General features: G+C 44.9%; 1 protein-coding gene and 1 long non-coding RNA gene across 3 annotated transcripts in view; one reads left to right on the forward strand and one right to left on the reverse strand.

Annotated features, from left to right (window-relative positions):
- LOC137447254 (uncharacterized) overlaps positions 1-14,506 on the reverse strand; it is a 44,594-nt gene extending 30,088 nt beyond the window's left edge. For both annotated transcript variants that reach the window (XR_010988835.1, XR_010988834.1), the window contains exons 1-2: positions 13,966-14,506; positions 12,865-13,009 (exon numbers count right to left, since the gene is read on the reverse strand). This is a non-coding gene — a long non-coding RNA (uncharacterized lncRNA). The remainder of the gene's footprint in view (positions 1-12,864; positions 13,010-13,965) is intronic.
- A 3,565-nt stretch (positions 14,507-18,071) lies between these two features.
- Positions 18,072-27,931, forward strand: PLEKHF1 (pleckstrin homology and FYVE domain containing 1). The gene is made up of 2 exons (XM_068150608.1): positions 18,072-18,145; positions 22,730-27,931. Exon 2 carries the CDS (start codon positions 22,742-22,744, stop codon positions 23,561-23,563), a length of 822 nt encoding a protein of 273 aa, XP_068006709.1. The 5' UTR covers positions 18,072-18,145; positions 22,730-22,741; the 3' UTR covers positions 23,564-27,931.
- Positions 27,932-27,989: the final 58 nt, after the last annotated feature.

Genomic DNA, 27,989 nt, shown 5'->3' on the forward strand with positions numbered 1-27,989 from the left:
CTTAATACCCATTACTCCTTAAAGTTCTCTGAAATTAAACCCCCTGGTTTGCTGTGAGAGATGTGTTTGTTTTTCCTTCTAAGTGGCAGCACAAATCATAGCAGAAACTTTCCTTTTAGGGCAATGACCTAATTTTAATTTTGCTCATAGCCTTCAGTGTAACATCTAATTAAGACATCTGTTAAATGCTTATCATGTTAAATTAATAGGGGGAAGCTAATAGAACTTTATTGGCACGGTCCAGTTAATAAACATTAAGGGTCTTTAATGGATGTCTTAACTAGACATCGTTAATGGGAATGCCATACAAATTGGAATTGAGCACAATCATGTTTCATTGTGCTGTGAAGGATATGCCATAGTCTACCATATGGACAAACAAACACAATGCACCTTCCCATAGTTTAAAAAATGGAAATGGCAGTGGCTATTTCAGCAACCAAAAAAGACAAACAATGCCTAGCAGTCCCTTTCAATATATAATAGCAATGCATTTGTTATTTACAGCAAAGAGTGCTGAAGAGATGTTTAAAGGTCTCTTCAAGGTAATCACATACTTGTAGCACATAAAGAGAGATGACAAATGAAAAATAACAGCTGAACAGCCAAGACATTCAAGATGCCTTTACTGTAGTTGGTAAATCACCTGAAAAGGCCTTGTAATGATTCAGTGAAGTGTTCCAAACAGCCCCTGTAAGTCACTTAAGCTAAATCACTCCAGTAGATCGCTGGTATTGCCATCTACCCATCAGCTCCTCAAACCAACTCCCTGTTCCAGCTGCTTTCTCCAGAACAAGGCTCTCTGTTCATCTCTCACTAGCATGCATTAAACTACCCACTGCTTGTGAAGGAACCTACTTAGAAACTGGGTAACATGGAAATGACTCACACTCTACCATGCCAAAGAACCAGCACACACCACAGAGCTACCAACAGGTTTGCAATGAAATAAATTACATCTTTGCTTGTAACTCCTTTCTTAAATAGCATCCTTTGCCTCATAAAAGTGAACACCTCTGGCTGTATTTTTTCTCTACCTCCTTCTACTCCTTTGAAAATTTACTTCAGACACAACTGTGATGTTGGGTAGGACCCACTGTACTGATTAGACCTGAGACACCATCTTGCTCCTTTGCATCAGAATCACAGAATTGTTTTGAGATCGTTGAGTATTACCATTATCTAATTCTATCAAGTCAGGTGCTAAACCATGTTCCTTAGTACCACATCTTTTAAGCATCTCCAGGAGTGGCAAATCTCCAGGAGTGGCATCTTCCTGGGGAACCTGTTTCAGTGTTTGAGAACCCTTTTAGTGAAGAAGTTTCTTCTAATATCCAAACTAAACCTCTCCCCGTGCAGCTTAAGGCCATTTACACTCATTGTATTGCTTGTTATTATGGAGAAGAGATCATCTACCTTTCAGGTAGTTGTAGACAGCAAGAGAGTCTCCCCTCAGCCTCCTTTTCTCCAGACTAAAGAATCCCATTTCCCTTAGCCACTCCTCATCAGACCTGTTTCTCCAGAGCCTTCACCAGCTTCATTGCCCTTCTCTGAACATGCTCCAGCAACTCAATGTTCTTCTTGTGAGGGCTTCAAAATTGAAGACAGTAATCAAAGCATGGTCTCACCAGTGCTGAGTACAAGGGAGTAATCACTTTCCTGGTCCTGCTGGTCACACTGTTCCTGATACAGGCCAGGGTGATGTTGGCCTTGGTCACGTAGGCACAATGCTGGCTCATGTTCAGACAGCTGTATCAACACTCCTAGGTCCATTATTCCCCAAGCCAGTCTTTCCAGCCATTCTTACCCAAGCCTGTAGCATTGCACAGGGTTGTGACCAAAGTGCAGGACCCAGCACTTAACCATGTTGAATCACACAATCAGCCTCAGCCCATCAATACAGCCTGTCAAGTTCCCTCTGCAGAGCCTTCCTACCCTCAAGCTGATCAAGACTTCCATCCAAATTAATGTCACTGCAAACTTCCTGTAGATGCACTCAATCCCTTCATCCAGATCATTGATAAAAACAGGATAAAGATGAGCCCTGGGGAACACCACACTTGACTGGTCACCAAGTGGATTTAACTTCATTTACTACCACTCTTAGGTACATTTTCAGGAATGTCTTCACAAAACCAGAGTGACACTGTGTTTATCTAAACAGGGGGATTCCACAGCCCCTTACTAAAGCAGTTATATGTGCCCATTCTCCAGTTACAAGTCCCAAACCCATGCACTCCTCCCTTTTTCCCAGTTAATTTCCCTAATTAATCTTCCTTTGCCTCCACATTGATCTTACCAGAGATGGTGCAAGTACAAGGCTTCATCACTCCACAAGCTCTCCTTTCTGACTCCAAGAGCTCCATCTTCTTTAGCCTGCACGCCATGTGAGGTTTGAGCTGTACTGGCAGGATAGAAGGTATCCAATACCCCAATAACAGCTACATCAGGCCAGTCTCCTGCACCATCACAGGTGAGGCAAATGCCTAGCTGGCCTCTTCAACAAAACCAAAACTCCAAACAAAAGCTCTCTTGATATAGAAAACACCTGAGTATTTTGAGAGACTAATCCCTATCAGCTGCACCTCTTACCCCAGCTGTCCTGCCTTCTTGCACCCACGGTGAGCTCATTAGCATATGGGATTTTGGTAAGTAAAGCCACCTTAGCTAACCTATATAACAAACACCTTCACTCACCAAACAAAACTGGAATTTACAAAGCTTGTTGTGCCAGAACATGCACCAGGCCATAGTCCTATGTACAAATTAAACTATATATCAACAATGGCCAGTTCCAGAGGCTTGATCCACCTTTGTCTCATGCTCCCCTTTCCTTAATGCTATCATTCCCATGGTAAGTAATGTCAATTCTGAGTCAATCTTCCCTACAGCATGTGATAGAAGTGTGTATTTTTGGTAAAGCAGAAATTTCCCTCTATACTGGTTTAATTAAATTAGTGAATGTGAGAAATAGAGGATCATACATCCACTGCTGCTGAGAGAAGCAGTTACATCTGGTACACACAAATTTGAGCTGCAGAAAAAAAAGCCAGTACCTGGCACTCTCCCTACAGAGGGGTTTTGATGCTTAGCTATGCTCATTCTGCCTGTCGGACAGGGATTACACAGAACTACAGAGAACCCAAACATTTCATGCTGAACTAACAGTTCTCCCTGGTAAGAGAGCTCTCTACTGTGTTCTATTATTGTAATAATCAGTTAAGGAACAATACCTCATAACCATTAAGAGGGGAAATAAATGAGTATACAATTGATTAAAATAACAGAACTGATAGGTTTGAACCAGGATGCTGAAGGAAAAGGTACAACCTAAACTTTACAGTCTATAGTGCCCTATCCCCCATCTTATTTTCAGGCTATTACTTTTTTTTTTCATTCTGCTAGGAACTATTCCTATAGCACCTAACTATTACCAAACAACACTGATTTAAAACACTTCCTTTTCATATACTTTCAGGCACTGACCAATCTTCTAACAACCATGGCCTTCTACAGGCACCTGAACAGCCTGTTGAAGACTTGCAGTACAGGCCTGTTAATAGAAATCTCTTCCTGGTGTATTAGTAAATTCAGCCTTATTTCTTTCAGCTCTCAGAATGAGATCCTAGCTTCATGACATCTGTGCACACTTTTGACTGAGACACTAATCTTGGCTGTGCACACTAAATATACTAAAATATGCAATAATATAGTTAGAACATTAATTCTAATATTCATATAATAGTTTCTGGGAAGCATGGCATTACCAGAAATTCCAAAAGACTTTGGCTTGACCTCACAAAATTGAAATTAATAACCAAAATTAAATATAAATGCTAAAGTCTTCATATACTTGTTAAAGGCAAAAGTTAAGACTTAAAGCCTCAAGCTCAGCTACACTCACTTACCCATGAGTCAGGGCTTCTCAGTTGAGCCACATAGCTCTCAGGCTGCAGGGTTGTAAGAGCATGTTTAGGAAGCATGCTTGTTTTGTATGTGAGTCTGGCTGCTAATGCAGACCTCTGGCTACAAGTTCCTTGGTCATCCATTTAGTGTATACTCAGTATCTGCCCCAAAATGAATGACTAGCACTGTTACTCTGGGAGGGAGAAACAGGGTTATGCACTTGTTAAAATAATCCCATAAATCTGAGTTTCTTTTTGTTAATGAAACGGTCTGCACAGCCTGCCATGCAGATTCTTCCTCTAAAGGATTATTTCAAAATTATGGACTCAGAAATGTTCAGCTGGATAGTTCTTGGGTGGCTGAGGTGCTCACTGAAGAATTTAAATGGTGTAATAGCTATTGAACACCCCATTATATGGCTGCCTAATTAATGTAAATGGTAGTTATGTCTCACTCACCGAGGATTATTTTACACGGAGGAAAATCTCCTCACTGCCACAGCAGCCATTTTGATAGTTTTTATAGGAGCTGTTGCGTTATGGCTTCATTGAGCAAAAGGTAAGTAGCCATCCTAAATAATGAAGATTGAAGTTTTAATAGTCCCAATAAAGAATCCTGCAGGTTTTTTATTTCAAAAATTAGAGTGTGATTGCAAGCATATGATAATGAGAGAGAAAAGAGCACTGGCACATGGAATCCTGTAGCCCAGGGTCCTTGGGAACTTCCATTTCCACCACAGAAATACAGAACAATAAGGACAGAAAGAGGGGGGGGAAAATTAAAAGAAGCTATTTGTTGCTTTTCATAGAATTGTTTAGGTTGGAAAAGACCTTTAAGATCATCAAGTCCAACCATAATTCAGCATTGCCAAGTCCACCACTAAACCAGGTCCCTCAATACCACATCTCCATGTCTTTTGAATACCTCCAGGACTAGTGATCCAACCACTTTCCTGAGCAGCCTGTTCCAGGGATTTACAATCTGTTTGGGGATGAAATTTTTCCTAATATCCAAACTAAACCTGCCTTGGTGCAACTAAAGGCCATTTCATCTTCTCCTATCGTTTAGTACATGAGAGAAGAAACTGACACCCCCCTTGCTACAACCTTTTTTCAGGTAGTTGTAGAGATCCATAAGGTTACACCTGAGCTTCCTTTTCTCCAGGCATGACTGTGTGTCCCAGCTCTGAGCCTCTCCCTGTGACAACTTGGCACTTGGTGCCACGGTTTAGTCTTGGATGATGGGTTGGACTTGATGATCTTTGAGGTCTTTTCCAACCTTATTGAGTCTATGATTTCAGTGGATAAGGATACACTGGATTGTGCCTGTTATACTGAGAAGGCTGACATTACTGGAACAGCTGCAGATGGCTGATCACATACACAAAAATACCTTCAAATGATGTGAAGAGCCCAGCACAGACCCATTTGAGTGATGATATGCAGACATAAGCCAGCCTTGGAAACTCGTCTCAGAATTGCAGCCTATTGCAGCAACTCTCTGTTGTGAGGCAATAGTCAAGGGACTCGGCATTTCTGTTATGAGATCCTATTTCCAAGATCATATATCAGAGATTATACCAGCTATAAAAATTCAAATGAGAGTTAGAGCATGGCATGAACATTCTCACTTGGGTTCTACTATTTGTTAAGCAAATCTTTGCAGGAAAAGCTAAAAGTTTACTTGTTCCACTTGTTGTTTTAGGTCTCTATTGCTACATAATTCTCAATCCAGATTCTAACATGCTCCCCATCACAGTACCCAAGTAATCTCTTTTCACAGCTGCAGTTTCAGAATGGCAGTTCAGAGCTAGGACAATTGATCTGGCATTTGTTTCTCCAAACAGCAAACTTCCAAGTAGGGTTTTAAAAGAACTTCTGTTCCATGGCAGCCACTTTTTTTCAGCAATAAAGCACCACATGTGTTTTAGCAAGTAAAAAGTGGCAACAACATTAACCTGAATTATGGTAACAATGACTACAAAACAAGCTGGCTGAGAATCTGCAAACACAATCTCCAGATGTCTTGCAGAAGATCTGGTTTATCAACACTCCAGGCAGGATCTGTTGTGGGTTTGTACTTCCTAATACAAGGTCTGTGGTTTTTATTTTCTATCAGTGTCAGTGAAAGGTGTTACCCTTGTGACATCTTTCAGAAAAATTGAGTACATCCCTTTAGAATAACTCACAGGATATAGAGAGGTGAGGACTCTACAAATTCAAGTGTGTTACCATGATGAAATGAAACAGGATGAAGCTGCAGGTTAAATATAGGGAGCAGAGGGGGGAAAAAAACATAGGAAGGAAACCTCAGGTAGTGCCAAGGGGAAGTCCAGTGATCTCTGACTGCAGAGACAAGTTAGGAACACTAAATGCAAGCCATGGAGGATGCAATCATATTAATCAGCACAGACTGTGGCCATTTAAAATGCTTCCCTCTATATGGGATCTTACAAGAACCACATGGAAGAGTAAAGGCTGGTTCTGCCTCTGGTTTCAATCCACAGCCTTGCTGAGGCCACGACAAGTAGCCTTTGCTAGTTGCTTACTTTAGGGATGATTTTTGTGATATGATTCTCTGGCATACAGAAGGTGGACACACATGAACACACTCTTTCCAAGAAGGTCTCCACACAACCCTCCCCATGGATAAGTGCTGCATGCATATAATTCATCATTTGTATTACTGGAAGGGTGACACAAGTATGGGCAGAAGCAGCGGTGACACTAACTTCATGTTCCCTCATCTTCATTCTCATTTCTGCCTTGCAGGAGTGGGACTGAAATCTAATGCTTCATACAAAGAATACAGGGTCCCTTATATCCTAGATTCAAGGTACACAGAAGTAAAATCAAACACACAATCCACATTTTTAATTTTGCACTTAGAGTGCCATACCTTCTATTTGCAATGATTTGTGAACAACAGTTTTAGGACAGCACTGCATCAAGGTGATTACCTTTGTTTCTGGTTTGTTGTTGAGTTTTGGGGTCAGTATTGGGTTTTTTAAAGCCACAAAGTTGGGGCAATTCTTTAGGATTACTTTGAAAACCCAAAACTTACTCAGAGAATGATAACATCTTCTGGTTTTGAACAATGACTTCCAATTAAAACGAGTTACTAAGGTGAACAAATTGAGTAATCAAGCTCAGTTAGGCATGCCCAATGTGGACTGTTACAACAGTCACTCTTTGATGAAGTAATATAACTGGTTTTTCTTTTGTCTTCTGGCAATCTACCTCAAAACTTATCATTCCTACTCCTAGTCCTACCCAGCTAACAATTCCAGGAAGACATACCACAAATCTTAGCTGCTTTTGCTGGGGCAGGGAAAACAAAGAAAAACACCATAGAGCTATAAGCAGAAGGTAATAACAGCACCTGCACAGGCATCAAGCTTCTCTGTACAGTCCATGCTCTGATCAAAGATTGGGTTTGTGTAGCACAGCAGTGCCATGCTTTGGAAAACAAGCCACTTTTGGGGTCACACCTTGAGACAGCTCTTTCCAAAGACAGTTTTCTTCCTACACAGCAGAATGGTTTGTAGTTTGAGGAAAACTACATTAATCACTTGTGGGTTGGCTCTGAGGCACAGGTATTTATTACTGTTGCTGTCTTTTTTGTTATTGTTGCTTTTGTGGCAGCTAAGAGAAAAATCCCCTCACCGTCTATGCCAAGGGCAACATATTTTGCTTTTGTACCACCAGATGGAGCCACATGCTCACATTTTTGAAGTGTTTTGGTGGTTTGGTTTTTATCCTTGCTCCTACAGAAAAAGCACCTATGAAGCAGACAGTGCCTAGAAACTGCTCCCTTACCTTACATGAACTTGCCTTTTAACTGTATCTGTGCATACTGCTAATCTAGTGCATGCCTCAGCCTATGTCAGCTGCATTTCTCAGATGTTTCCATAACAACTGAATTCTCCTCACTGCAAATATATTTTCTGGATTGCTTACCATGTCAAAATGAAATCAGGAAACAGAACCAAACTAAGCCAGAAATTTCCAACTGCTAAGCTATCACACTATTTGTTTCCTTCATGGAATTATATCCTCTTAGAGGAAGTCACACATGTCCCAGAACCATCAATGGATGCATCTTATTGCCTCATCTTGTTAAAAGGCCAAATAAATGCAAATATAATGTCATGCTTACTCAATGTCTTAAAGCTTAAAAATATGTGCTTAGATGAAATAATAGGTGAGGCTTGTACACTGAAAATCCTTGAGCACTGCTGCAGTCACTCAGAGCAAGCCACACATGCGGTGCAAGCCTTTGCTATCACAGCAGCATGATGCTGCCCAGTGTGACTGGTTGCCATGAGGTAAGGAACAGCTGTTTTTTCACACTCTGTTGAACAGTAAACTCCCTGTTCTGCTTCAAAACCTACTTGCCAAAAGAAAACAACCAATGATAGAGTGGGAGATGCTCTAGCATGGCTGCTCTCTCAAGCCCTGCTCCAGGGCTGCTCCCATCCATTGCCCTGCAGATGCATCCAGGATGTAGCAGTGCCAGTGGCCGCTGCTCCACAGGCAGGACAGGCAAGAAGCATTGCTGACCTCCCTGCAGCTCCATACAGATCAGTGGGACAGGGCAGATCAAGTCTGACAGCAAGTCTGCTAAAACCCTGCCCCTTAGCCAGCAGGGCATGCTCGTCCTACTGCATACAGCCATCTCCATGGTACTTTAAGATGAAAGCCTTTGTAAAATGACATACATCTGAGACAAAGATACATTGTTCACTGAAGGTATTAAAACCTATTAGGGTTTTCCTTTGCTGGCCACTTGCTCTGTGTCAGCTGTATGAGCAGCTGGTCCTAGAGAGTCAGATCAAAGCAAGATAATGGCATTCCTAATAAAGCCAGCAGATATACTTCAGGTAAAAACGTTGATTGTTGAAGAAAGCTATCAGATCCTTTCATGTCTTTTCCTGACCTGGCAATGTCCCAAGTTACTACAGAACTCTTTTAAAATACACACACACTCTTGCCACTCTTTCAGACTGATCTGAGGCAGCAGAAGCAGAAGCTTTTTATTTTAAAAAGAAAGATACACTTGCAAGCTTGTCTTCACTGATTAATAAAAGACAGCCTAACAAATCAGGAACGGGTCATACCAGCCCTTTTTCCTCCATTTACTTCAGTGTCCATAAGCCCAGTTACAGCCTTGGCTGCCAGGATTTCTGAGCTGTGCCTCCAGTGCTGCCTGTATGATTTTTGGACATATACTTAAAAACTTGGATTTGCTTCTTTTGCCTGTAATATATGAACAGTACTCAGGGGAGCATTACATTTGGGGATCACTTCGGTGCTATGAAAGCACTCTGTAAAGGGGAAAGGGAGCTGTGAGTTGTGATGCTAAGGGATGCCTCAACATGAACAAAAACTACTTTTATACTCCTCCTATTTGTGGTCTGGGTCCCTTGCAGAGCAGCCACAGTTGTGGCAGTGGTCCCAGACAACCTGCAGGTGGTGGAGACATCTCAGTGGTGCACCCACTGCAGGCAGGGGTCAGCTGTGCAGTAAACCCATGAAAAGTGGCTCTACTATGCATCTACCAAGCTTAATTTGCATTAGACTACAAAACCCACGAAGGGCACCCAGGTATAGCATGCTAGAGGTATCCCAAACACATCACCTGCACTGTTTGTGCTCTCTCTGCTTAGAGAGAAATGGAAATCCTGGACAGATAACACAGGATTCCTACTGAAATGACTGCAGGCTGAGAAAATCTCCAGGAGGAAGCAGAGTGACTATTGTGTCTGCAAGATGGATGATAAATTTTAACTCCTTTCTAAGGAGACCAAACATATCAGTTAATAAAAACAAGGCATCCTACAATGAACCTCTCTTTCCCATATTTATTCCTCTCTAAACACAGCAGTGCACAGATTACAGGAAATGGTTTTACATTTAACTTCAACCCCAAGTGGTAAAGAAACGGATTGTATCTCACAATGTAAATTTGCATCTACCATCATTTAATGGATGTTTTATACATGCTATGTACTACTGTGTTTTTATGGAAAGGCAAAAAAATTACTTGGGAATTTGTTTTTAATTAAGCAATAAGGCTCAATGGGGTACTGCTATCATGCAATAAAACCACTCCTGGGGTGTTGTGAGGCATTTGGTCCAGATGAGTGCTTCAAATCACCCCCAGATTGTGATTAGATGATTACTCCCTGGAGTTAATATTAGATGGTTCTCTCTAGAGTTGTCTTATTGCTATTATAAAAAGTCTTCAACACAGGGAAACTAAGTAGCTTTTTTGCTTGAAGAAGATGAAGTTCACAGTTTGGACTGTTGAGTGGCTGGCTGAGCTGTGTGGGTCCCATAGATCAATTCACCTATTTAGCATGCATGAAAGATCATCACAGTGCATTTCATTGACCCAAACAATTTTACAATTAAGTGGCATTCTTCTTTCCTAGGAGATGGAAAGATATAAAGAGCAAACAACTCCAAAATAATCAGAAAACAAGGCACTGAGGAATTTGAGTCTGAGATACGTATTACTGGCTTTATCTTTTTGTAGGGAATAATGAATCCTAATTGCTATTATGCTAATTGTATTAATGAAGGCTAATGGATGCACTAATGGTAAGAGATTCTCCCAAACTGGGTGGATGAGGAGGTACACAGCCTGAGGCATTTGTGGGAGCTCCCAAGCTAATGAATTCCATCAGAATCATAGAATTACCTGGGTTGAAAGAGACCTCTATAAATGATCTCGTCCAAACCCCCTGCAGTGAGCAGGGACATCCTCAGTTACATCAGGTGGCCCAGAGCTCTATCAAGCCTCACCCTGAATATCTATCTTCAGGGATGGGGCCTCAACCACCTCTCTGGGCAATCTGTTGTAACTTTTTCCTAACATCCAGTCTAAATCTATTCTTCTCTAGTTTGAAGCTATTGCCGCTCATCCTATCACTGCAGGCCTTCATAAACAGTCCCTCTCCAGCCTCCTTGTAGGCCCCCTTTTGGGTACTGGAAGGTCATGATTAGGTCTCCTTCCAGAGCCTTCTGTTCTCCAGACTGAACAACCCCAGCTCCCTCAGCCTGTCTTCATAGGAGAGGTGCTCCAGCCCCATAATCAGTAAAAATATTAGACAGTATAGATCCCAGTACAGATCCATGAGGGACACCACTTATCACTGCTCTCCATCTGGACTTCAAGCCATTGACCACTATCCTCTGGACAGTCCACCCATCAAATCTGTATCACTCCAACTTGGCAAGCAGGATGTTGTGGGGGACCATGACAAAGGCCTTGCACAAGTCCAGAGAGATCACTTTATCACAGAAAATCACTAGGTTGGACAGGCAGGATTTGCCCCTAGTGAAGCAAAGCTGACTGTCTGGAATCACCTCCCTGTCCTCCATGTGTCTTAGCATGTCATCTAGGAGGATCTGTTCCATGATATTCCTAGGCACAGAGGTGAGGCTGACTGGTTGGTGGTTCCCAGGGTCCTCCTTTCTACCCTTTTTACAAATGGGTGTCATGTTTTCTTTCTTCCAGTCACCAGGGACTGCCACGACTGTTCAAATATCATGAAGTGCGGCTTGGTAACTACATCAGCTGATTCCCTCAGGACTCTGGGATGCATCGCATTCAGTGCTGTGGACTTGTGTATCTTCAGGTTCCCCAGACAGACCAAATTATGAGCCAAACTGCAGTACCTTCCCCTGCCAGCCTGCAGCTGCTCTTCAGGGTTGAGGTTAGAGAAGATAATACTTCATTCTGAGACACACAAAACCCCAAAACCACAACCAGAAAACAAAACCCAAAGCTTTCTGCATCTTTCACGCACCACACCCTAGCCTATGTCACATCTCCACACCCTCGCACAACTGCGGCATTAATATACTCTCTAAAAGCAAATAGGCTTCTTCCATCTGGTGAAAAATCCCTATGGCTCTTCCTTCAGCTCAGCACTGCTTCATTTATAGATCCATCATGCCAATGGTGGAGATCCAAGCCAAGCTGAAATTTGCTCTCTTGTTTCCTAGGATATCAGAAGGACATAATGAGAACAGAAAAAAAAACCCCAACACACTGCCTTTCTGTTTTCTCTTATATTTGAAGAATACAAAAGGAAATGTGGATTTCCTTTTTATTGGCCTTTCCCTTTTTCACAGCTCTCTGCACTATACACTTGATGCACAGAACCTCCCCAGGCAATCACAGATGCCTTCCTGCACAAAAAGCATTGGTGTGGAGCAAGGCGCAGGTCCCTCACACAGAGACAATTTTTTTCCTTTCTGCACTCAGCCCAGGTAGCAACTCCAATGGCACAAGACTAAAGCATGTTCTTCTCATAAACAGAAGCTATACCCATGAGCAAAGCAGAGTTTATGAATGAAACTCCTTTATCTGTCTTTGACTCACCAGTCAATCATAGGTGAACATATTTACAACTTTTTAAATTAACTGATGATTATCACACTCTTGTTCTCCGTGGTCTTTTCTCCACCTTAGTATTGGAAATGCCTAATCCACACCTAAGTTTAGTGTTTGAAATACCTGACTGTTCACTGTGATTTATCTTGTGCAATAAAAGCACACTGGTTATGAGATCACTGGTTAAAGAGAATAGCAATAGCAAGAAAAGAGTTCAGCTGAGGATCACGCACAGAATAGTGTTATTCTGAAAGGAAAGCTGACCCCAAGAAGCGCAGTACTCTCCCACAGCTTTCAGCAGCTTTTTTAGACACACCTCTTTTTTATATTAAAGGAAAAACATACAATTAACATTGAAAATAACACCCCTCTCTGCACTGAATTCCTGCAGCTGCTCACAGTTCTGGCATTTCACACTTTTACCTCACCTCTTTCTCACCTTCTTCTTTCATATATTGATCAGAACTTTTGCCCATTACGGGGGAACACTACTCAGAAATAGCGTTCCAGCAGCATATGAAACCTGCTACTTGTCTTTCACTGCATACTCACCCATACCACTCCTCTGATGACAACAAAGGTCTGAGTTTTCCCTCTTGTACATCCATGTACTGGGCAGTTCTTGGGTGCACCCCAGAGACTCACAGTGACCAAAGGACTTGGTCAAGCCACTCAGAAAACGTACAGGAAGCTCGTGCTGTTAAGTATGAAAGAAAGCATGGGTTAGTGACACATCCTGAAAAAAACTGAGACTGTGTAACCTGGATTTTAAAAAAAGGCTTTTCTACTGAAACAACACAGCTCCTTCCTTACTTGCACCTGCTCGCTTTTCAGCTACATGTCCTTGCTAACCTTCAACCCAACAGCCCACATGGGAGAAGCCAAAGAGCTGTCATTGTAAGGGATGATGGGAATGTTTCTGCACAAGGAAAGGTGCATCCACAGTCCTGGTGGCAGCAGCTTCCCACTTAGTACTGTGTGAACACGCAGCACCAGAGGTTCAGCATGTCCCTCTGACATCCACCACGCTCCTGAACACTCTCCCCTCAACCCCACAAGCATAAATCAGTGTATTTGGTTTGCTCATGTCTTTAGTTTCAAGTTTTATCATGCCTCCTACTCACAGTATAGTCTATCATACAGAACAGAATGCACACCACTGACATCACATATAGAACAGTTTGGTGACAAAATACTGAGTATTTTACAGTTAAGAAGGGGGCTGTAAATCAACAAATAACATGCTTTTCCAAAACAAATTAAAACTCTTACTAAGCCTTGTATCAAATCTTCTAACCACTTCGTGAGTACAGTTACAGACCACTGTGAAGAGAACAAACTATTAAAACTGAATTTGGCTTAGCAGAGAAAGCCCCAGCATTCCTCTCCCACTGTATGTTTCACCACTGCTAATCATCACAGAAAATCAGAGGGAAGCAAAATACCTTATGCCTTCAGAGCACAAACAGCAGTCAAGGCTTATCTCAAATATCAGCATATAGCCTGAAGGTAACATGGATTTCAAACCCTTCTCATAGTGCTGACAACCACACATCTTTTGTACTGGGGAGATCTTTCTTTTCCCTAGCACTCAACTAAGAGCAAATAGTTATTGTGTATTTAAACACATTGAATTTGGCCTCTGCTGTTTACCTGCTTGGTCAGTATTGGCTGTTCACGACTTCAGTTCCAGCTCTAAGCAAAGGCCATGCACATAAGCGAGGAATAGGGCTGAAGGTCCAAGCTGGGAAGGGTGTCACGATCCAGCGGTGAATAATTTGGCAGAAGTTGAACCCCCTTGCTTTCCAGCTTGTCCTCAAATTTCAGAGGTGCTGGGGGCGGCTGGGCTTAACTCCTGAGTGCTGTGCAATTGTATCTTTCAGTGCGACTTAACATTATCGGGAACAGAGTTGAGACTCAAGCGGGGCCAAGTACCAAACCGCTTTTATTTAACAGGCAGCAGGTATGAATACGGCGGCGGTCCGCTCTATAGGGAGCATCCGTCGCGCCCACGGCAGCTGGGATGACACTGGCAGCAAGCTCTGCCAGCCGCTTCTCGGCAAACCCCTCAAGCAGTTCTAGCTGTCTGCGACAGTGGACTAGTCAGTCTCACAGCGGATTCCAACAACAAAACTTCCCCGGCAATTCCTCTCCCACGCACCTAGCTAGCTGACACTCAGTAGCCGAGCCCCCAGTCGCCTTTCCCCCCCCGCCTTTGCCATACTGTGGCGCCTTTTATAGCTTCCCACGGCTGCCAAAAATAGCCACCCGCCCCGTCTCGGCAGCGGAACGCATGCCCGGTGCCGTGACTGGAGAGTCTCCGGGGTCCCAAAGTGCCTCGGTCGACCCCCGGGGGGCAAAGGCTAGGCTCCCTGTGTCTCAAACCATTCTCCCACATCCACAATAATTTTCGGTCCATTGCAAAGGGAAAGACACAAACAGCACAGAGTATCTTATGATACAAACCTGCAATTTCAGAATCTGCAAACCTAAGTGTTTTTTGCTCCTTGCACATGACTTTTGTAACAATCACTGAGATTTCTGAGCTGGGACATGACCCTGTGGTGGGGGTGGTGGCACACGGGGTAGTGAGTCAGGAGCTCTGGGGACTCAGTCTCCCAAGTGATTCACTCTGAGACAGAGCCCGTTGATGCTGAAAACAATTGCAAATAATCCACTATTCCTATTCCAGGGATCAAACTGTATATGACTATGTGTAACTTCAAGTTTCAGTTTTACTCTCTGTAAGGAGGGTACAAACCCTCTCATTCATGCTACACTTCGAGATCCTTAGAATAAAGTGCTGCCCACATGCAAAGCACAGCAATGCCGTTGTAAAAACAAAACCACATTGGCTGCATATTACTTTCTTATGCAAAAGGCAGAGGAACAAACAAGTCTCAAGGTTGCTTTCAGGAATAATTTCATCCCTCTGACAATCGTTTTGCAGTCAGGCTCCCAGGAACAACTCAGGAAGTGAGTAACTTCCCACACATGAGCTGAGAGAAACCCCAAGGACACAACGACCCTCTGAAACAGGATTGCCTGGCATTTTAGACGTGGACTGGTGATGTAAACGGATGCTCTAAAGTTTCAGAATGAGCTGAGCAGAGCTCTGGTTTCTGTACCATCAGACTTGGAAGCACCTAATTTCAAAATTCTACAAAATAATACTGCTAGGGCTTCAGAGACACAAATCAATTCATAAATTTCTTCAATAGGCTGATTAGCTGAATCCAAATCAGCTGGAGCCAAATCAGACAAACATTCATCCCTACATGCACACCACACTCTCACAGAGCCTAGGACAGAGGTTGTTCATGCTTACAGGTAATTTGCATAATGAACACATGTTGACTTATTCACTCATTAAGTAACAGGAGTATTCCAAGCTCAAGTCAGTAAAATCTCCATAGCTAAAAGCTGTCTGATCCACTGAGGAAATGCCCTGTGTATTCAGTTAGTTAAAACCATTCTCTATCATATGATTGCACTGGGTTCCTAACATCCCAAACTGAATGTCAATATTGAGTTTTATCCAAAATAATTTTATCAAGTGTCATGTTTGTTTTTTAAAAAAACATGCACTAAACATATACTGAGCTCAGATTTTAACAGATGTTTCTGTTAGCATTATAATCTAATCTTTTCCTGCAGGCTGCTGTAGTAATTTTGCCACTAGAAGATAATAAAAAGCCATTTTCTCCCCTGCAGAGCTTACCTTTGGCTGACTCAGCTGAGCAGCTGCAGTTTCCTTCACTTGCTTTTAAATTATTGCATCCCAGTTGGGCAAGATATTTCTGCTACGGAGAAACAACTGGGTTTGGAGAAAATGCCACAGGCAATAGATCAGATAGTCTCTTTACCTTGCTCCGGTTGCATTAAAAGCTAGTAATTTTGGCTGCAGGTTTTTGTGGTGGTCCCACAAATGTTTCATTTTTCTGTCCAGAAAAAAAGAGCTCCTGAACCTACCTATCAAATAGCTCTTAAGATTACTGGTTAAACTCTGAGTTTGTATCCCAAAAAGGCATTCAAACAAGGATGTAACAGCTTCCAATACACACAAAATACCAAGAGAAAGTAATCTCTCAAGTGCAACTACTTAATACCAACTGCACACCCAGCCCAGCCCGTACCTTGAGGCTCCCCTCGCTGCATGCAGCAGTTGCTTAAACACACCTCCCCTTCTGAAATCAGAGAGTAGAAACAACCCTCAAATCCCAGGCTATTTGGCTAACCCAATGCTATGTTGAGATGACATGTACTAATTATTGCCAGGTAAGTGTATTGAGAAACAGCAAGAAACATAAAGCAAAGCATTGCGTCTCAGTGATAAAGGCTACGATGAGGCTAACATGAGAGCAAACTCATAATGACTTTAGCACATGAGAAAATAACCATTTATGAATAATAATCTAAGGCTGGTTAGATCTAAAATTTTCTGTCTGCTAAGACAAACTCTGACATACTTTGTTCAGTGCTTTGTATGTTTACAGTTAGCTTTACATTTAAAAAGGCATTTTGTCAAGGATTAATGTTTAAGCTGGGCGTATCTCCCCAGACCTTGAAGACTGCTCTCAAGGAAGCCAAGACAGAGACAGTCGATGTCCAAGATCAACACAAAACAGCTCCCAGTTGTCTGCAAATGATCTGCTCCTCCTTCCAGTAACGGGCCATTCAGTCCTGCTCTCCCACAAAGACAGACAAGACCCCCCACAAAAGTCCTAGCAATAACCTGAAAATCTCTGCTCGGCCCAGCAGCCTGCCCTCTGTGGTGCATTCTCTGTTCCTAGGTTTTGTGATGACCCAGTGGCCCACCCTATGACCCTCCCTCATACACTGCCAGGAAACCACATAGTGCAATTGCCTTAGTCCACGTTCTCATCCATCTGTTATCTAGCACAAACATAAAGTATGAAGAAATAAGGTCTTATGGAAACACTCATGAAGGCCCAAAGTACTTCAGGTCTAAAGCGCCCCATGAGCTTCCCAGACCACATTATTATTACCAAATAAAACCAAAACCTGGGAGAAAAAAAAATATTTCTAAAACCTTGACAGGTCCTTCAGTTCCCATTAAAAATAGAAAAGCTATTACAGAGAGTGAGCAAGCACCTGAATTATAGATCAGTGTGGGCCTGGTTAGCCGGGGGCTGTTTTGCAGCACCGGGCAAGGCCCAGCGCTTGGCTCACCCATTACTCTGGCCTTGAGCACCTGCAGTGGGTGCCAAAGCGTGCCCACGGCCTCTGCTCACCTGTGCCACCCTCGCGGCAATGGCATGCAGGAGGGGCACTCGCTGGCCCACGAGCCACCAGGGAGACACAGCCCCAGGGAGACCATGGCTGTGCCTGGAATCTGCTGGATGGCTGCACTCAGTTGTGCTCAACAGCACAATGTCCAAAGGGAGGCGAGTGACAAGTGGCGTTCCTAAGGGGTCGGTACTGAGAGCAGTGCTGCTTAACATCGTTGCCGGTGACAGGGATGAGTTTGCGGATGACACCAAGCTGTATGTCCATCTTGACACGTACAGGAGGGAAGGGAAAATCCTGAACGCCCGCGCGTCGCCAGACACTCCCGGCCACCTGCTCACGGCCCCCGGCGCGAGCAGCAGCAGCCCGCGCTCGGGCTCCCCCTGGTGGCGTCCCGCCCCGTCCTCCGCCGCCTGCCCAGCTCCGCCATTGGCCGTCAACCAGCGAGGGGGAACGGCTCCCCGCCGTGCGCCGAGGCCGGCCGGCGCCCATTGGCAGTCGGGGGCACGAGTGGGCGGGGGCGCAGTTCAGCTTCGGTGGAGCGGAGCTGCCAGCTGTGGGGCGGCCGGGGCCTTCCGCGGAGGTAAGGGGCCGAGCGGTGTTGCGGTCGGGGCGCGGCGCGGCGGCTGGGCGGGCAGTTTGTGCGGAAGGGGAAAGTTTTGGAAAAGCTGAGGGGTTTCGGCTCCGGGCCGGTGCGGCTAGAGGGAGCCGGGCGGCCGCGCTCAGCCCGCTGTGAGGTGGGGAAAGCCGCGCTCGCCGCCGGGAAGGCTCGGCCCTGCAGGCATGCATGTCCTGCCCGTTTGGGATCTGCGCCCACACACGGGTGTCCCGCCAGGCAGGAGCAAGGCAGTGCTAAGTAGGCAGCCGCCGCTTCTCAGCACACTGTTCGTGGCCTAAGCGCCCTATACGGTAATGATTTTTAAGTGTTTTTTCGAAGGCACTCTTACGTTACCAAGCTTGGCCACGTACCGAGACTCCCGAAATTGACTAAACTAGAGAAATCGGTGCCTCTGCGGGGGGATCCTCCACCTTTGGCCGTACAGCTCTTCTAAAAGACGTGGGCTTTCAGACACGGGGAGAGGCAGAGAATTCATCTCACCAGCAAGTCTGTGCAGGTCCTTTGTCATGAGCCTTTGTCCAGCCTGAGCATGTAAGGGTGCCCTGACCAAATGCAGTTAGGTTAGTTCTGGCACCTCCAGCTCCAGTGCCTGAGAGGTGTCTTCGTGGTGGCCGCTCACCAGGCTGACAGATGAGTGTCAGAGCTGGGAGCAGGATATGCTGGTGAAGCACTGCCTAGCTGCACTGCCTAAGGATGTGTACGTGGGCAGAGAGCAGAGAAGAGGGAGTGGGGGAAGCTCTTCTTTGAGTTTCAGGTTTTCCTTCTTTCATACAAAACTACTCAGACACCCCTGAACCTGGTAAGCACATGCAAGAGCCACAGCTGAGTTTGGACTACCAATTCCCTAGTTTTGGTAGCATCAGTCAGAGCTTCTCACAAACCACCTCTCAGTTGTTCTCTTGCTATGGCCCTACATGCCAGAGGTCCTGGGCATGCTGGACAGTAGTGGCAAGAAGCTCAGTAAATCCATATCCCGGTGGAATTTCTCAAAGGCCTAATGTCAAGTCAGTCCCAGAATGTACACGTACTGAATTGGATTCTTTATGAGCCTGGCTGGAAGGAGTTTGCCACAGCTGGCCCCTGTTGCCCCCAGTGGCCCAGCAGTTGTAATATGCCAGGAGATAGGGAAAGGCAAGCTCAAATCCCTTCCAGCAGCTCTTGCTCTGAATGCCTGCTCTGGCTAAAAGGTGGCTGCATCCTGCTTACCGTGCTTGATGAAGGAGAGCTTATGCCAGCCTTGACTCTGAGAAAGAGAGTTGAGGTTCGGAATTTACTGCTTGCATACATTCAGCAGTCAGTCCTCAGTGTGCTGATACTACTGGGCCATTCCTTACATGTGGTATACATTAGGCATACAATGAATACCAAGACTGTCAGTTCTGTCTGACAGTAAGAATAGAAGAATTGGGTAGAACAGCTCACTATATTTCTACACCTAGGCCTTAGATCCATACAGATTTGTAAACCATACCCCAAACTCACTGACCCGGGAGGTTAAGTTGAAATGCTCTGCCTGGCATGCATCAACATGGCTATTTATAATCACAAGTGAACAAGCACTCGTTGTTAAAAGAAGTGGCTTGCCTACTTCTGTAGTAGGGTGCCAAATAGTTTTGTGGGTGTTTTTCTTCATGTATCAGTCATAGTCATTCACATATATTCACCACGTAATACTTGATCACATGCAAAAGCAATAGATCTTGATGAAAAGACCAATCCCAAACTTACCCATGCCAAAAACTCGTAGGAAAAGTAGCATGCCAATACAGTACAACTTCCCACCCTCATTTCAACTGTGTGAGCTTCTGCTGCAAGGGGTGTAAATGCGTATGTGCTACTTGGCAATAAGCCCTGTGACCCTGCTGACCTGATGGGAGACACTTGAACAAATAGGGAAAAAAGTACCAAAATTAATAAATTAGATTAGAATTTATATCCTCAACTTTATAACTCACCACTGTTGTTCCAAAGAGTGAGGCTCTTGCCTCACAGGAAAGGAGGATATGATAAGACTCCGCAGCTATGCTTATTTACCAAGTTCACAGAGTACTGTCTAAAATATTGTTCATAGTGAGTTTCATACTAACATGAAATGGGCTTGTATGTGGTTGTTCAGGCTGACCATTATCTAGAACTTGGACAGGGTTGATGTTGTATGGTGGGGCAAGATGAGTCACCTTCTGCAGATGGCTGTTGCTCCCCCTGACTGAAAAAGGAATGTGTGGAGGAACAGAGTCAGTTACCAATTCTGAAGGTGGGCAGTGTGAATCCCACCCCTCCTGGGTTTTTGCTGCTTAGTATGTGCTGTTCTCTAGCCATTTATGCCAGAGGGGGGAGAGATGGAAGGAAAAACCTCTGGTTTTGTTTCCCTGGGAAAACTCTTTTGAGAAATGCCTTGGACTAGCCTTAGCAGGGAATATTTCCAAGCACAGTTAGGTTTTCTTTGGTTCACTCATGTCACTTTAACTAGGTAACAAACCAGAGAGTAGGGGAATAAGGACATACCCTGCAGTGGAAATGTGATGCCTGATGAGAGTTCACTTTCATTTCTTTCACATTGCAGGCTTGTGTCCATCCCCTGCTTCAGTTTATCCTACTTGGTGTTGTTGGTTACAAACATTTTTGACAGTATTTTGTTGCATTAGGAATCTTTGCACACCCAGCTTCCCAAGCCATAGTTTCTTTTCCACTGACAGCAAGTAATCCCTTTGCACAATTTCGGCACGTCCATGCCGAAAGGGCAGGTTGGTTGGGATATTCCTTCAGCTGCTGCAGATGGTGTCAGGCCCCTGCATTCCCTCCAGCATGGTCCCCAGTTGGAGCATTGCAGTTAATGGTGAATTGCCCTTCATGCTGGCAAACCTGCCCATGAGTGGATATGCTTAACACTATCCAACTCCGTCAAATCCATTCTGGTCCCTTCAGGCCTTGAAGATACACATCCTGCCCGAAGGGAGTTGGAAGCCTTGGAACCCTCCCTCTAGTTCAAGGGAGAACTCTGAAGAAGCCAGCTGTTGAGGAGCACAGGCCACTCCATAGGAAAGCTATTTCTGTAGTGTAGATCGCTTCATTTACATCTTCCAGAGCTAAACATTTCCTACCTTTGTGCCTCTGTACCCTGGCCTGCTCTGGAGAATAAAATCCTGGGAACTCAGAGGAACTGTCCAGACTGTCTGCCAGATAGCTCAGGTGGGCATGTGGCAGCAGCTCTGTGGTTTCACTTCTAGAATACCAAAGGGATGATTTGGGGTGAAGGGCAAGGGAAGAATATAAATCATCCTTATCCCAAACACCCAGGACCTGTTATCTTCCTCCTCTTCCCTTTCCTCTCCAACCTCCATGGCTACAGAGACTCTGGAGAAGGAGGATGGGGAAAATGTCAGTGAGCAGCTCTGTGCTAGTGATTTGATGCACTGCTAATGGCAATCAGGGCAACACATATCCCTGTGACCTCGGAGCCACCTCGTGATGGCTGAGCTACCTCACTGGAGCAGGAAATGACTAACGTTCCCATGGCTGGCTGGCCTTGGGCAGCACCCTTCAGTGCAGGAGGAGCTAGGTGAGGCGAAAAATGGACTTAGAACAGGGAGCACATTCCTTACTGCAAACCACCAATAGCAAACATTTGCTTTAACTTCAGAGTAACATTATGTAGGTTTTCCTATTAAAAAAAAAAACCCAACAAGCTATCGAAACCCCAGATTGTGTGAGAAGTAGGACATGGAGGTGTGGGAAGGTATGAGTGTGTTGTCTTCCACTTCCCTTTCAGCAGTGGTTAGACTATTTTCAGAATCATCTGTCTTGTAGCTGGAAGTATGGGCAGCCCCACTGTAACTGAGGTAATGGAGGAGGGACTTGACTTGTGGGGCTACTCACATAGCAGGTGCTTTTTTTTCTTGTTTGTTTGCTTGGGTTTTTTAACCTGTTTTATCATGCAAGAAGGAGCAGTGGAAACAAGTGATACCGCACTGGTTTTTCCTGCCTTAGCTCTGGCACAAAATGGCCTTGTGGGGTGCATGTGTCTGCAACTAATGTTTGGGAAAGCAGGTATGCATTCAGAATTGGGAGGTTTGCTCCCAAGACCATACATCCCCTCCCTGAGACCAGTATCAGTTAGCTCCAAGAGGGATAGAACAGGACAGGTCGAAGTACTCTTCAGCTGTCACAGTATGGTATGTCCCGAGCAAGTACTCATACCTGCATAAGAGCAGGTTTAGATCAACCAGTTTCCTTTACTGCAGGCATACAATCATACTGGTAAAAAGCACAGCTGTAATGGAATGGCTGTGTCTGCCTTCAAGGGCTTCCCTTGCTGCAAACTGAACTGCCCCAGTGTAGACAGGGCTGTTGCATAGTCAGGCCAGAAAGTTTGAAAATTCAGTGTAAAAATTTAACGTAACAATCTAAAGTGAAGAGTGGTAAGGAGGTTACTTGTAACCTGAGGTTGCATTAAGAGCATCTTACCTGTGCATACATTTGCTACTGAGCCTCACCTGAGTGCAGATGTCTGCAGCTTCACCACTTCCCTGTTTACTCTCCTCTTTTCAGAGCAAGCTGGAGATGGTGGACCATCTTGCAAATACTGAGATCAACAGCCAGCGCATTGCTGCTGTGGAAAACTGCTTTGGGGCTTCTGGACAGCCTCTAGCTGTGCCGGGCAGGGTCCTTCTAGGAGAAGGGATTTTAACCAAAGAATGCCGCAAGAAACCAAAGCCTCGCATATTCTTCCTTTTCAATGACATCCTTGTCTACGGCAGCATAGTCATCAACAAAAGGAAGTACAATTCCCAGCACATCATTCCCCTTGAAGATGTCACTTTGGAGACGCTGCCAGACACCTTGCAGATGAAGAACCGCTGGATGATTAAAACCTCCAAGAAGTCTTTTGTGGTTTCTGCTGCCTCCCTCACGGAGAGGAAGGAGTGGATCAGCCATCTGGAGGAGTGCATCAGGCACCTGCTGACGAAGACGGGCCGGCAGCCCTCCACAGAGCACGCAGCTCCCTGGATCCCAGACAAGGCGACGGACATCTGCATGCGCTGCACACAGACCAAGTTCTCCACGCTCACCCGAAGGCACCACTGCCGCAAGTGCGGCTTTGTTGTCTGCGCAGACTGCTCCAGGCAGAGGTTCCTGATGCCCCGACTGTCTCCCAAGCCCCTGAGGGTCTGCAACCTGTGCTACAGGCAGCTGCTGGCAGAAAAGAAGAAAGAGGCGGAGGCAGATCGTAGGCAGCCAGAGCCAATCTGCTCTGCTATCCCAGGCTACGAACCTTCCAGCGGTGATGACAGCGACAAGTCTGATGATGACAAAACTGACCAGTGGCCAGCAGACACAGAGTTTTATACCTCAGAAGTATCTTGGTCGTCTTTCCATAGCTGACCTCCTTGGGAATCAGTGGCATTTAGACATTGGGAAGCCAACTTCTGGCCTCCTGTGCATGTCCTTACTGATGTTTTCTCTGAAGGCTGTGCTTAGGAAGGTGGATTTTGTTCCCTGTGTGTGATGTCTGCATGGGGAGCAGAGATGGGGCTACCCCTCTGAAAGTGTGTCTCATACAACAGGAGCACAGAAAGCAACAGCTCAATGAAAAGCACAGACTGGGGCAGAAACCTGTTTAACAGCCTTGGCCAAAGGAGTTCACCCTTTGGTGCCTTAGTCTTCCTGTCTGCAAAAAGAGAGCAATACTAATTTCTTTTCTCAAATGCTTTGAAGTGCCTCTTGGGAGAAAAAGGAGCAAGAAATCTTGAATTTAAACATACAAGTCTGCTAGCAGTGTGTTCACCTGTCATGGCATGGGGCACTCTGGATGCTGCAGGAGCATCAGAAGTGCAAGTGTGCCAGCCTGAGGAGATAGTCTTCCAACTCTGCATGGTAAGGTTGGCACAGGCTTCCATTTCTACACCCAAGTGTCTCAACATTGGAAACACAATGCTCTGAATTCAAGGAGCTCATATGATGCTTGGTGTGAGCAGACTTAGCAAAGCACTGGAGCATCCATCTCTCTCACACGGAAGTGGTTTTGGTGGTTCTGGGCCAGGAGGGAGGAAGGAGACAGGGGAGGTATTGGTAAAATTACACAGAGTGAGATATGAAGGGAGAGACTCAGTTGACTAAACTAAGTGCAGAGCCCTATATCTCAAAACCAGGCCATTCCACCAGATTACCAGCAACTTGATGAGCTCAAGCCTGTTGGATAAAAGGATAGCCCAGGGAAAACTTAAAAGTCTTGGAAAATCCAGGAAAATACCCCAAATTTTGATCCTGTTAAGTAGAGCACTTCAACTTTCACTTCTCCTGAGCAGGAGGTATTGAATGCTCAATTGTGAGGTCGCCTCTTGTCTGTGACTCTCACAAGTCCAAAGTTAAGGTCCTTTATGTACTTCCTTGTTTGGAGCCCGAGTCTTTAAAGTTGATCCGAAATTAACTGTAAAGTTCAAATTAAGTGAGAGAGTTTATGAGTGTTTATTCAAGTATTCTATCATGATATAGCAGGGGAGTATATATACTGAAAACCAGACAACAGCAATTGTTTTGCAGCACACATTTCTACAAACTCTGTTATTGCTTATGGTATATTGTGTATTTTATACTCTGGAAAAGGAACATGGCTGGGAGTACACTGCCAATGTTATAAAGGGATGGGTTGTCCAGGGAGGTGGTCGAGGCCCCGTCCCTGGAGGCGTTTAAGACCAGGCTGGATGAGGCTCTGGCCAGCCTGATCTAGTGTGGGGTGTCCCTGCCCATGGCAGGGGGGTTGGAACTAGATGATCCTTGTGGTCCCTTCCAACCCCAACTGATACTACTATGATACTACTATGACCTGTTCCAAACAGTACACTGCCTGCCAGATGGACAGACTTGGCTTTTTTAAATTCAGTTCAAAGTAATCATCCTTACTGTCTTTTGTAAACTGCCACGATGCCAGTGAATTTGTATCGCTTGAGTGTGTGTGAATAAAGATATGGCCAGCAGGAAGAAGCCAGGAAAATGTGACAGTGAAGTCTGTTGTTATTTAACTGGAGTCTTAAGCAAGAGCTGAGGTTCAGGCCCAGCTGGCCAGCATGAGTTCTGACTCCTCAGCTGTGAGGTGAATGCTCTGGGTTTGTATTTGCTGCTTGAAGCTAAGCGTGAGCGAAAAAAGTGCCAAATCTGATGCTTCCTTTCTGAGTTTTTCCAAGTCTTTCATAATCCTCTGCAGTAGTCTGTATTAACTGAAATAGTGTTTTTCCAGTGGGGGCACAACTTACAGTAGGTCAACAAACCTTATGACCTAAGCAGATGTTTCAGAGTATTAAAGCAGTAAGTACACCAAGGTCTGTTTTTTCCATCCCTCTCCAAGCTTAGTTCTTAACTCTGCACAGCAGTGATTGTATAATGGCTCCCACCCACCAAAAGGGTGTGCATTCTATGCCAACAGAAAATTACCTTAAAAATAAACAGCCACTAGAATGAGTCACAAGCCAAAAATAGCCCAGCTGCTGAATCTGCATCCATAGCTGATGTTCCAGTTCCCTGCTTCTGAGGTTAAACTCAGTTTCTTCCTAGTAACTGGCTCCAGAAATGTATCCCAGTTTTGAACTTAGCCCTTAGTTCTCTTAGATATCAGATATTCGTTATCTTATGTGTCCAAAGATCTTAGTACTATCAGCACCAAAAGAGCTATGGACTGGTTTTATCCAGTAATGAAGGACAGGCATGCCTCTAACAAATGCCTTTGTGTTGGGAAAGAGCTTCTCATAATCACAGCATCAAAGGAAAACACCAAACCCAAACAAACTCCACCAAAACCAACTCTGCCTTTTTTGTGTATACTGTGGCCTTTCTGGGAATACACCCTCCAGAAACTGGGACATCCCCTTTCCTTACAGGAAGTGGGAATGGTGAAGAATGGAAAAGCTGCAACACTTCTGGTAACTCCCCGTAAGGGCAACTCTTACCACATACATACCCTGCTATTTTGAAACATGGTTGGTAGGAGCTGAGGAGGTGCACACGAGCACTTTGCACTTCCAGAGGCTTCTTCCTTGCACACTGCCTTGTGCGTGTTCCAGTGCCTTCTCCCAGAGCGTTCCGATTGCCAGCTAGGTGCACCCTGTGCAGTGTCGTGCCACAGCTGCTGCTGAGTGGGAAGACCTGGAAAGGCCTGAGCTGCCTCAGGTTGGAGAATGCATCACACATGGAAGCTACGTGTAACTTAGTAACTGGTAAACTGTTAATACATACGGTTAAAGGAGCCTGCCCAGGAGAAAAAGGGGAAATAAGCAAAGCTTCTCCTCTCCTTCCTGTAGTTTTATTAGCCAGGCTAGGGAGCTGAGTGCTGGGATTAGAGCCTGGAGCTCTTGGCTGCTGGCCTGCTGAACACATGGAGTTTAGATCATGAGCTGTGCCTTGTTTTTCATCTTGATTTTGTCTCTGGTGCATTAATGGGGCATTTCCTGATGATACGGGGTTTTTTTATTTTTTGAGGTAAATAAATGTCTTAGCAGGGATTCATTAAGTTTGCAAACCCATAGACTAGGAAGAGCAGTAGTTTGAATGCTCACTTCACATAAACATCTGCAGGCTGGGGATTTTGTGGAGTCATATCCTGAAAGCCTCCCAAACATGATGTGTGGAGATCAGCTGCCAGAAGGAACTCAGCCTCTACCTGAAGGTGTCACAGCCTAACAGGCACAGCACCGTGCAGCACTGGCACACCAGCCATGGTACTGCTCAACCCTGGGGTGTGCTGGTTTAGGAAACTGGACTGGCTGAAAATTCCTTCTACTGCTCCCTTGAGGAGAAACTGGAGCCCAGGCATATTTAGAAAAATGCCCTCAGGAAAATGGTTCCTTCTCAGCTGGGCACACAGAAGCCAGAGGATGGTCTCTGTAGCTGTCAGGAGCAAAAATAAAAAGGAAACAAAACATGGAACAGGGAAATCAAAACCTGAATGTTAGCATCAGACCTGCTGAAACTGCTTGGAATTCTGTAGCAAAGAGACAGAAAAATAGAGGTAAGAGGCATGCAATGAGGCAATCCTCTTCTGCTCTCTAAAGTTAGTAGGAAGACAAGGAAGAGGATGGCACTGCTGTAGCAGCCAATCACAAAGCCAAAGGAAAGGTAATGGGGAGACTGGCTCTGTGAATAAACTGAAAAGAAAGGACAAAGTGTTTCTAAGAAACATGTTCCGCCATCCCAAGGCACAGGCAAGGCACACCATCAACTCTGCAGGATGGTGCTCACTCAGCACTGCACGAGCATTCAGAGGCAGCAGGGGTAAAGCCAGACAGCTTCTCAGTCAGTCTTGCCCCTGGTTACTCAAACACTCCACTTTTATTCAAGCAGAAGTTCTGGCCCTGCCAAAGTCCACAGCTTCTTCTGACTCACTAATGCTGCAAGACAGGCCCAAGACTGGGTTGGGGGGGGGTGGGAGAAAGAGCCCTGGGAGGGGTTTTGGGTGTACCCCTAGGTGGGGATGGGATGTTCTTGGGTATGTTCTGGGATCTCTCTCTTTTGTCACAGTGCTTGTGGTTCTCTGTAAAACTTTTCATTGTTGTTTTTATTGTTTTCCCATTTAAACTTTCCATCACTTCTGCAATCTGTTTGTCTGAGTTGTTATTTTTTGCCTGTGGTGGGAGAATTGGCCTCCCAAACCACTACATCATGTTCCTCAGCCTGGGATTTTTGGTCAGGATGACGAGCTGAGGAGCACAGATAGTCTCAGGTACTGCTGAGCTTTAAAGTCATTGTGTCCAATAAAAAAAATACAGGCTTCTGTTTCTGTCTTTTTGTGTTTCAGGCCATAGACTCTCAAGAAAAGACA

The sequence above is a fragment of the Melanerpes formicivorus genome, unplaced genomic scaffold (assembly GCF_026170545.1).
Source record: "Melanerpes formicivorus ecotype bairdi unplaced genomic scaffold, bMelFor1.0.p_v2 SCAF_20, whole genome shotgun sequence".
Lineage (NCBI taxonomy): Eukaryota > Metazoa > Chordata > Aves > Piciformes > Picidae > Melanerpes > Melanerpes formicivorus.

Excerpts from the sequence above, each read along its gene's own strand:
- PLEKHF1 (XM_068150608.1), top strand. The coding sequence starts at position 22,742 with ATGGTGGACCATCTTGCAAATACTGAGATCAACAGCCAGCGCATTGCT.